General features: G+C 39.1%; 1 protein-coding gene across 1 annotated transcript; it reads left to right on the top strand.

Annotated features, from left to right (window-relative positions):
- Nucleotides 1-464: 464 nt before the first annotated feature.
- On the top strand, nucleotides 465-8,477 carry LOC127371199 (adenosine receptor A1-like). Its single transcript, XM_051413894.1, has 3 exons — nucleotides 465-1,385; nucleotides 4,810-5,104; nucleotides 5,257-8,477. The coding sequence occupies exons 1-3, from the start codon at nucleotides 1,045-1,047 to the stop codon at nucleotides 5,638-5,640; spliced, it is 1,020 nt and encodes a 339-aa protein (XP_051269854.1). The 5' UTR covers nucleotides 465-1,044; the 3' UTR covers nucleotides 5,641-8,477.
- The last annotated feature ends 3,111 nt before the right edge of the window (nucleotides 8,478-11,588 follow it).

Genomic DNA, 11,588 nt, shown 5'->3' with positions numbered 1-11,588 from the left:
CTGTTTTCCACTGATACCAAGCTGAAATTCAGTCCAGTATTGTTTGATTGTTCCTCCAACACAAAGCATGTGACCATTTGTCTTCATCTAGCTTCCTTTCTGGGCATCCTCTCCACAGCATCAAAGCTTCACAGGCTTATACTTTTCACCCACTCTTCATTTCAACCTGTACTCAGTCATACTCGGGAAATACAGCAGGGATAAGCAGGAGCTTGTAATCACATTTTTGGGAGCCTCTTGGTCGGAATAAAATCACATAATTTATCACATTAAAGTGAAAACATGAAGAAGAATTTGTGAGTTGCACAGCAGTAAGTTAGTGTATATTTGACAATGGCTATAAGATGCACCTGACATATTAATGAGTGATATTCTCCTCCTCAGGACTCAGTGTGTCCACTCCCATAGAGGGCGAGCTTTCAGTCACACATGTGACTGTGAAGGAATATACGTTTTTTTTTATTATTAATATCTCCCTGCGTAAATGTCACCATATCTAAACTGGACTTATTTCTGGAGAGCCAATTATCCAGAGGAATAAACATTTACTGTCTGCAGCCAAATAAAGAGAAAGCATGATGGCGCAATTATGAAAATGACTCAGATTCAGCCGGAAACGACACTATTTACGACTAATTCTGTTAATTTTTCCGACCTTTGACACATGCCTGACACTGAGGAAAGCAGCTCTGTTAATCCGCGCTTTGGAAACCTGCTTGTGACTCATTCATAGGCTACCCCCGCGGCCGTCCCGTCCCTCCGCCAGCAGGACTGCAGGGGCCACTTCATTCTCGGAATCACCGCCTCGGGACCGTATGGAGACCAAGTTCTGCGTCTGGCTATATCTGGCTACTCTATGTCCTGGACCAGATTCTAAAATCATTCAGAGCAGCAGACACTACCTTTGCCCGTGTGGGGATATAAAACATGCGAAACCAAAGTCAGGTAGTCTCAGTCGGTGCCCACAAACTCAAACAGGGAACTCCCTCGACGTGTTCAGGCTGTTTTCTCCGCTAAGCGCACACTCCTCCAGCGCCTGTGAACATGCCTCCGGGTCTGCCTGCCTCTAAAGCCCTCTACATAGGGATGGAGGTGGTGATCGCCCTGTCGTCGGTCATCGGGAACGTGATGGTGGTCTGGGCTGTGCGTATTAACCGGTCTCTGAGAGACACCACGTTTTGTTTCATCGTCTCCCTGGCCTCGGCTGACATTGCGGTCGGCGCTCTTGTCATCCCGCTCGCCATAACCATCAGCATCGGACTCCAGACGCACTTTTACAGTTGCTTGCTGGTCGCCTGCACAGTGCTCGTCCTCACTCAAAGTTCAATCCTGGCACTGCTGGCCATAGCCATCGACCGCTATCTGAGAGTCAAAATACCCATGAGGTAGGCACAAAGGTGAATTCTTCTAGTTTTCAGTGTGTTGTCTCATTTACAGAGCCTTTGTGTCTGGACCGCTGCTTGGACCAAGGGCGCCCACAAGAGCGGTTGTTAAAGGATTTTAATTTGAGCTCCAACCAGAAATGACTGTAATATCTAATGTAGATGTGTGTCTAATGATTTTAATTCATTTACAGTATCATTAATCTAGGTCTACATTAATCTGCTGTGACATCTCTGTTATCTCTACTGGAAGTGAATGAGTCAGTGATGGTGTCAGTGTTAAAATTCGATAGAAATTATACTAAGACTGTTACTAAGATTATATTTTATTTTTTGATTCATTATTTATTTGTGTACTTCCAACACGTCATTTTACCCATGATATCAGCTGTTAACTGGAACAAAGTAAAACATATCATGATCAAAAGGGGGTAGAAAGAAGAAAAAAACCCTCTTTTCAAAATAATTAGATAAGACAAACACTGATGGTCTGACTGTGAACTTTAAGGTTTGATTGTTAAATATTTCTCTCTAAAAATAATGAGGCTAATGATTTTAGATGCTTTTTTTGAATTGTCTGAATGTTTTTTCAGCCGTAAATATATTTGTAGCAGACACATATACAGATATATAGATAAAAATACTACTATTTACTATTTTGGTGTACAAAAAAGATAGTTTATTCTATTTATATATTATTTACATTGGGATGCTCTAGGTCAAAAGAAAGGTCAGGGCTATTTGGTACTTTTAAAGCTGTTGAATTTCACATCTGTGGGAGGCAAGCTGTATTTCAGTGTCCAGCCTTAACATATACAAGAAGCATGCAGAGGTCCAACGTGTTGTACTTCTTTCTTTATTCCTTCTGATCTGATCTGCTTTGTTAAAAACTAGCTTTATGATAAACCGATATTTCTGTTGCATGGTAACAGAGATTTTCTCCTCTTGTCTTGCCAGACCCATAATTTTAGAGAAAACTTGAGTTTCCACTTTAAGTTGGCACATTTAACAATAAGCCTGGTGAGTCTGGCAGAGAATGCATGATTGGTCAATAGGCTCATGGTGGCTGGTTGATGGATTGCATAATTTCTCAAGCTGGCACCCGACGCACACATAGAAACATGCACACACACTGCACTCTATCACTCAGAGAACGCAGGTTGCAGTGATGCAATATACTCGAGCAATAAACATATATTGTTTAGTATTATCCCAATGTTATAGGCTTAACTGTTATTTATCAGGGTGCTGCTGGGTTTCTCAGCCCTGATCATCACGCAGTGGTGAACTTGTGTACTGGATGTAGTGACAGTTGAAGGTAACGGACAGACAATATTAATATTGTATTGTAATGATTATAATCTTTTAAAACTTAGTTTAAACCATTTTCTGCATTAGGTACAACAACAACAGCAGAAAAGGTGGCCAGGTGCTTTGGCTTAAAGAAGAAAAAATAAAAGAAGAATATGTTAGTCACAGATTATGGAAAATTTACTTCCATCTCACTGCTGATGCATTTGGCCAGATACTTAAAGCACCAGTTGTGTTTTTACTGTCTCATGGTAAGTGATAATATGAGTGAGAAATTGAGTCCCCCTCCCTAAACCACCCCTGTGACTCTAGAGGGACACAGTTTAACAGGCACTGATTGCTTTTTATAGCGGAGGTGGTTTGGAAGCATACTGCCATGATAAGGGTGGTGGTGTGTCTGAGATTTGAAAATGCCCTAAGTATTGCCAGTGTGCTTAGCTGAAGGATTGGATTTGCAGGTGGGAAACAAGGATTTAAATTCCACAGGAAAGTATAGATAGATGGAGAACAGTCATATCCATAAAGTAGTTTTTGGCATACTGAAAGCTGATCTGTATGCAGACACACAGATGAGCTTTCTGCCAACCCGAACTGTAGAGAGAGTTGAGATAAAAATTGTCGTCACATATGGGAAGACCCACTCCCTCCTGAAAGAGTCTCTTTGAACATCCTTTGAGTATTCATTCATTCATCCTGTGTTGTGTCTGCCTCACCCTGAACTCCTTAGTGTGTGTGTGTGTGTGTGTGTGTGTGAGACAGAAAGTGAAAGGCAACAACAGCTGGAGAAAGAAGAAACAAGAGAAAAGGAGAAAGATATGACAGTTTGGTTCTGGCACATATCTCAGTGTGTATTTCTGTGTTTGCGTCAGCGTTAGTGAGGTAAGCCAGGGACTAGGCATGATAAGAGGAGAGAAAAAAATCGGCTGAGAGTAAAAGAGTGAGCCGCTGGAATGATTCACTCACCCCTTTCGCCTGATTGAGTCAGCACTGACTCAATAGAAATAAAGGTTGAATTAGGAAAATCAACAGTCCAGTCTACTACAGGAATCTTTCATGTCTGTGTGACAATGACTAATTCATAGATCTGTCCAATAGCAACAACTGAGAGGCAGAGACAGGACATCCTGTGAAAATACCAAAGAATTGGAGACTTTCATGTTAGGCAACAACTCCCACAGTTCCCTCCTAAGCAGCAGATGTCTCAGCACATCTCTCTGACATTTGAATACAGAAATGTTTTCCAGGAAAATAAAATAAAATAGAAACTCAAAAAGAAATTGGAATTACAGGACAAAAAAACTGGTACAATTTATAATATTATTTAGTCCAATATGACAACCCCACAAACTACTACTACTAGAAAAATCACATTCTTCCTTTTAAATTGAACACCCTCCAGGGTTAACTACAGCCTTACTTGGTCTAGTATGACCAGTAGCTTCTGGCTACAAAATGTTACCTAATGTTAGCACTATTTAGCTAGATACTGCCCTATAACAGACATTACTGAGCCAGTTTACTGACTTTATGACTGTTTTCTGCTTTTGCTACTGTTGTTTTAGCTTTTACCATTTTTCTATGATTGTAACTTGTGGCAACAGTGGATACTATTCAACAAAAGTTACATAGTCTCACTTTAAGAGTAACAACACACCAAGATACAACCACTGCAAAAATGTAACATTATTACAAGGTCCAAGGTTCATTTATTTATCTACAACACAAGCTTGTACAATGAAATGCAAGTTGTAGTCATTTTATTTTACTCACAAAACAAAAAATATGCAGGCTATTATATTCTATTATTGCTTTACAAAGGGAATATGTGTTCTCTCAATGATTCAGATGTTTCATTGGGCTGAATTAAACAACAAGATGTTCCTTTTGTTGTTTTGCCTATTTTTTAAGGTGTCACAATGTAAATTTTTTAATAAGACATCAATTCCTTAAAGCATATGAATCAGTAGTTAAAACACTTGCAGATTAAAAAATAAAATTAATTTAACAAAATTGTGTATCATGAAAAAAATAAAAAAACAGCACACACACTATGTCTGTTATGCTGTGGCTTTTCTGTTTTTTAATCAACACTTTATCTTTTCCCTTGTTGCTAAAGCTACAAGCGCGTGGTGACCCCTCGGCGAGCTGGCACGGCCGTGTTATTGTGTTGGCTGGTGTCCATCATAGTGGGCCTCACGCCCATGTTGGGCTGGAATAACCTGCAGAGTCTCCGTGACAATGGCTCCCTGATCACTGATGACCTCTTGGTAACCTGTGAGTTTGAGACAGTCATCAGCATGGACTACATGGTCTACTTCAACTTCTTTGGCTGGGTGCTGCCCCCTCTGCTCCTCATGCTGGTCATCTATGTTGAGATTTTCTACATGATCCACAAGCAGCTGAACAAGAAGGTAATGACTTCCTTTTCTTGTGTGACTTTTGGTCACTATGATATGCAGCAACCAAAAGACAATTATTTTACTATTAAAACAGAATTAATGTGACTTGATAAGACTAAAGTTAAATGTATACGCTGATGATCTTCTCCTTTATCTCTTTGTAGGTGACAGCTAGCCACACAGACCCCAGCCGTTACTTTGGCAAGGAGCTCAAGCTGGCCAAGTCGCTCGCACTTGTTCTTTTCCTCTTTGCAGTCAGCTGGCTCCCTCTACACATCCTCAACTGCATCACCCTCTTTTGCCCCGCTTGTGATAAGCCAATGTTTCTCATTTACATCGCCATCATCCTCACCCATGGCAACTCGGCCGTGAACCCCATCGTTTACGCTTTCCGCATCAAGAAATTCCGCACAGCATTCCGGAAAATTTGGAAACAGTATGTGCTCTGTCAGGATCCAGTCGGTCGTCTCCCTCAAAGAGGGAGCCAGAGAGGACAAAGTCATGAGAGGAGGCTGAGGCAGAATGATGATGACGATGATGATGTGTGACCTTTGGCAACTAATTGGATTGCTGTGTAACTGTTAAGTTTCACTCCACTGGTTCACAGAATGGAGAAGAAGTTATTTTCATGCTTAAGGAATTACCAGTCAAAACGACCTTAATAGCATCAAAGGATGTCAGAGGGATGAAATAGATGAGGGAACTTCATCGTGGACTAACTGATTTCCTCCATCCAACAAAATGTCTGAGGACAAGACGACAAAGCGTGGAGATGGGATAGACATCCTAAATCAGACTTTGATTTAAATAAGACTTATATATTGTCTATTTCTCCACTGGCTGACAAAATGATGATGATGTCGTATGGGATAAGGGGCTTCTCATCCGTTTCAACACCAACCTGTTGAACTTGAATCAGTAAGTGTATATCTGTAGCGCACGCGGTACAATAGTAGTGTATGCTCTACTGCATTTTTGACCTGATATAAAACTCATGGCCTTTTTCCACGTGAATGAACTCAAATTGTTAAGCATTGTATTATGCTCTACATTTACATGCTAAGTTCTGTGGCCTTATGGACAGAAAATCTAATGAAGATGAACTAGGCATTGTGTTAATTGTATGAATCTGGTTAACCAGTGGTGGGGAAGCAGGAAGTTTGCGCGACCAACTTGAGATGGACCAGGAGACAGGACACTGTATGCTGGCTGCATGGATGTCAGAATGTAAAATGTCCTCACTTGGAATTAAAGCCCAGGATCTTTGGTGCAATGAACCTCTGGTTTACCTACTGCGCTAATATCATTAGACTAATAGCCTTTACAGATGTGAGGTGCAATCCAGTGCATGTGAAGGTTAAGTTTTTTGACTTTTCTGAGACCATTTGACTGACAGAATAACTAGTACTAGCTAATAGTTGTAGCCAAAAAAAGCATCCATGCTAAAAGAAAAATTACTTGACCTATAGTAACTATATAACAGTAGCTGAATAATTTTGTTTGGATGGAGGACTGTGAATCTAAAGAATGTTGGAGCTAAGCTTAACTTGATCTGGGTGATAATCATTTTTACCCTACAATGTACCTCTGCCAGGCACTTTCAAACTTCTTGCAGGTGGGAACATTAAAACATTTTCCCCCTGTTTCTTTGTAATGAAGTAGATATACCAATGTAGCATCATTACATCCTCCCTGACCAGTATTGCCCTTCAGAATGAGTGAGATTTGACAAGAAAAATACATGTTGACACGGGACTGCTGACACATATAATACGTACTGTATGTAACTAATACATGTATAAAGGTTAATGGAGGCTACTGTATAAAATTCAACTCACTGAGCAGACAGTTGTTTATCTCTTACATGTCCTCTTACAGCTGTGGACTGATTGCCTAGATTGGGAAATCCACCCTCAAAACATGTCATTTGATTTTTTTTTACAACATAGATAAATGGAGACAAGAATGTAAGCAAAAATGTAATGGCATAGTGAGCCCTGATTTACATTCATAACGCTGTATGTGCATTAGCAGGTCACTCTGCTTCATGACAGAAATAGCATCTCACTTTCTCTCCACGCTTCTCTGTATCAAGGCTAAAGCCATCAGTGGTGGGAGGTCATTTTTCGTCTGCACACATCGATCTTCTGTCTCACGGCAGAGGTCTGGCTCATGTACGAATAAGTGAGTAGGTTATGAGGGTGTGGGAGTCCAGGGGTGAAGTTGGACAAGATGGAAGAATTGTTCCGTTTACAAGGGAACCAGAAGGCAAGAGTGCAGCTGAGGAACTCATCAAGAGTTTAATCTCTCAACATTAAGGCCAGCCAGATGCTTTCCCAACAAATAAAGAGGCTTGTTAATGTGACCTTATTGAGACCTCTGACTTAACCTGCTGTGGAATTGTGTGTTACAACATACACACACACACACACACACACACACACACATCTTCATCAGACAAGTGGACTGGATTTTCAATGCTGCTTTTGTAACGTTTCTATGTGATTCTTTTCTCACTTTGTGCTTATGTGAAATGCCCCTAAAGCCACTATGTGTAGAATTTTATATTATACAAGGCATATACAAGATATTAGAGCGTAATTCAAATTATTATGATGCCGTTTATGAGTTGCTTTCAGCCCATGCATTCTTTGTCCTCATGTCGGCCAATACATGTATTGGGGATGGGGGAATTACAAACACAGTCTTTTTTGATACTACCGCAGGGGGCACTAAATTATGAAATTTTTATTTTTCATATAGTGGCTTTAAGTTTTGTTTACTTTTACTGAACTGGTGTGATAAATTAAACTTGATTTGTGCAATATTCTCAGATGTACATTAATAATATCAAAAGAAAAACTGTAGCTTAGATATCATATATGTAGACTGTTAATCAGAATCAAGTACTGGTGGCTAAAAGCAATACGTGCTAATATGGTGATAAATCTGTAATTATGAAGGAATAAATACGTCAATAGATGTAGTCAAAACACAGAAAGCAGACTCTTTATCTCAGCTGAATAAGTACATTGTGTGAATACAGTTGGTGTTAACTGCTGTGCTGTTGGAAAACACACTTTTCCATCAAACACAAGAGGAGAGAAAGAAAATAAAGTTGCTTTTATCATGGACGCTGACTCCAAAGAATTTGATGACAGAAGTCATCAAGTAATTTTGAAAATGAACTGAAGTGGTTTGCAGGTTGTAACAACACAACGTCATGTCTCTTTTGGTAAATACGCACCTTCATACAAGTCAGGACAAGTTTGTTTATAAAGCCTGAAATCACAGGTTTGTCCAAGTATAAGACATACAAACACATAGGGCAGTGTCCATTATTAAATACTGTTACATTTGATTTTTTATAAACTGATGTCAAGGAGATCTATGAAGTTTCTTTTTTGTTCATTTTGATGTCTATTGTGAAAAAGCTGCAAGAATCTCATTCATTTGGGAACAATGACAACACAAGAGGGCTCAGATGCTAGGTTCAGGTTAGCAAGACAAAACGTTTTGGAGTGATAATTAGTTGGCCTATGTTTATATGGCAGTGAACTGAAGCTTTATTGTATGATAGGTCTCTTTGAGGCCCATTAATCTTCATCCGGGGGTTGCTGCATGTGTGCAGTGTGTGTATGTAGTCTTTGCCACATATCAATGAGGTTTGTACTTATTCTAAATTAAGTCAATCGGTTATGGTTCTTTTAAATTGAAACAAATGCTTAAAGGCATGCACAGTGTCTGTTGGAAACATCCACCCTATAAATAAGAGAGAATGGATTCCAGCTCTTTCTGGGGTCAAGTAAATTTTCCTCTTCAGCCTGTAAAGCCTTTAGGATCCTCCCATTCCAGCTGGTTTCATGCCTGGTGGCTTCAGGACTCCTTCGTCATGTCTCATAGAGTTAGTGTGGAGTTAGTGCAGACTGCCAAACAGTAGCACCGAGAGAGGTGTTACTGTGCAAACAACTCAACTTCGGGAGTGCTCATGAATATCTGCAAATTAATCTGCAAATTCATTGTTCTGTGAAGTAGGTAATAGGTGTGTGTTTTGTCAAGACTGTCAGCAAGAATTTCTCACATATTTACGAGCAGCCTTGACTTTCCACCTTCTTCACAGAGGTGAAAATCTATTCAGATGCCTTTACATCCCAGTGTGGACTGGAGCCATAAAGCTGCAGGCTAAAATTTGGTCCAGACTTGTTTTGGTTTTTCTATTTGTCCCTTACAATCACTGTGCATGATATGTGACTGGTTTTAAAAAGTGGATGGCATTTTCACACTGGCATCTAGTGATTTACAGTGTTCAATGCTGCCCTCTGCTGGTTACTGTCCAGTATTGAAACAACATTTGAGGCAACAGGGTAGTGGAGCAATATCTTAAAGCAAGACACATGTAGTTATGATCTGTCTTCTACTATAGGTGCAAAAGAAAATGCAGAAGCATTCTCATCTTATTTGTTTAACTAATTGATAAAGACAAGCTTCATCTGTCTTATAGAGAGCCAATGTCATTTACCTGTCATCTAAATATTTTTATTTATTATTTTATTATTATTCTACCTCTATATTTAACATTTTTCCTTCCTGTGATCCAGTACTGGAGAATAAACTATTGCTTTAATAGATAGAATAGAATAGAATGTAACACGTGTGGGTTGTCAGTGCCAGATAAAAATACTACAATTTAATTTCATCTTTACAGACACCAGAATAACCTGTGCTTCCATCTCAAACATGTTTGGAGGGTTTTGATGGGTTTGAGGTGTTGAGAGGGTGATAGAAGAAGACCCAGTCACTCTTAAATTGGAGTCAATACTTGGAAATCAGCTACATCAAGGTTAAAGGTTTTTTTTCACAAATGCATTATGTTTGTGTATACAGATATTATATGTATACAGTATGTACATAGTAAAAGACTGACCTTTTCTAATCAAGATAGGCATTCCTCTCCCAGGAACACAAAACACATTTATTAGGCATAGCATGCTTCTCATATCTCTGGTCTTCTGCTGGCTTTATTCTCCTCCTGAATTTAACGTTTCCAGTTCATCAATCTGAATAACAATGTTACAGTCTGGGGAGCATTCATGAACAATGTTTACTGCTTTCATTAAACTTCAACTGTGAGATAAAGAGGCAGATACTTGAGGCTATACTTGTACAGAAACATGAGATAAAGAATGTTGAAACAGTGTGTGAACTGCATATGTTAAAATATTCATCACACTGTCCCTGGACTCATGGGGATATGGGGGTGTGTTTGCTCTATCTCTCAACATTAGCCTCTTTAACAATGAGAAACAAAAAGAGATGCCAGATTTTTCACACGGTTGATCACTAAACTGCAAATGCTTATTTGCTCCAGCAGAAGTATTTGTACTCTGACAGTTGTTGTTGGTGTACATTATCCTGGTCTGAGTGGACTGGTTGCCTATTTACTGTAAAGTAAAACACACTGAAAGCATAATATTGACAGCAGCAACCTGTTTTACAGAACAGACACTCTCAAAGACAAAACACATATTCACAACGATCGTGTTCCTTTTATGAGTTATTACTGTCAGGCCTATCTTATCTTATATTAATATGAAACGTGATAAAAACAATTTAATCTTCAAATATTAGTAAACCAATAATTTAATGGAAATACTTCCAGTATCAGTCTGTTCTACATCGGTGTCCTCAATGAACTAAAGTAGCAGACGACGACTGTCTTGCATGTGACAGTTTCTTCTGATGGCATGTTATGTTTTGGTGTGGTGTTTGTTCATTTGTTTTGAGCACAGAAACCCTCCAAACCTGCACCAACAGCATGTTATTACTGAAAATACATTTAAAAATAATACACAAATCATTTTTAAAGCATCACATTTTTATTTAATTCATTAAAAAAAATTACAAAAAAGTTCCCTTGTAAATTGTATTTTCACCTGTCTCAGTTTCATTTCACTTAATGTAAACATTACATACATTGTCTTTGATGTTCAAGAAGTGTAACCTGAAAATATGGATAACTGTATGTGATTAAGTCATTAAGCAGACAAGCCCCCCCTCCCCCCGCCCAAAAAAAAAAAAAAAAACAGCAGTTCAGCTTAAGACATACTGGATTACCCGTATATTTTTGGAAGTAAAAGAAAACACATTCAAGTACTTTACACAGGATTAAGCTCCCACATTTGCATATCCAATACACAGTTTAGATACACAGTTTGATTGAGTGTGTTTATATGTGTGTTATTTGTCTTAGTTTAAGAAACCTGGATGAGGCCTTATTCTAACTTTGACAAACCTAGAGATAAAAGCTGGAGTACTCCCACAGAAACCAGGATACTGTTGCATGTAAACACCTTATTCTGGCTTCTGAACAGAGTGGCTGAGATGGTGAGAAATCAAGAGCAACAGACAGATCAGAGATCTGGATACTGTACTAATCATGTATACTGGGTAATAACTAACCAGGTTTATCCCAAATATGAGCAAAAACAGGACTAAC

This window comes from Dicentrarchus labrax, unplaced genomic scaffold (assembly GCF_905237075.1).
Source record: "Dicentrarchus labrax unplaced genomic scaffold, dlabrax2021, whole genome shotgun sequence".
Taxonomy (NCBI): Eukaryota; Metazoa; Chordata; class Actinopteri; family Moronidae; genus Dicentrarchus; species Dicentrarchus labrax.
The sequence above is the reverse complement of the archived record's forward strand: the minus strand, read 5'-3'. Positions and strand labels throughout refer to the sequence as shown.

Bases quoted from the DNA above. Each gene is read 5' to 3' on its own strand.
- LOC127371199 (XM_051413894.1), top strand. From the start codon at position 1,045: ATGCCTCCGGGTCTGCCTGCCTCTAAAGCCCTCTACATAGGGATGGAG. The intron at 1,386-4,809 runs GTAGGCACAAAG...TTGTTGCTAAAG, and splicing joins AGAGTCAAAATACCCATGAG to CTACAAGCGCGTGGTGACCC. The intron at 5,105-5,256 runs GTAATGACTTCC...ATCTCTTTGTAG, and splicing joins ACAAGCAGCTGAACAAGAAG to GTGACAGCTAGCCACACAGA.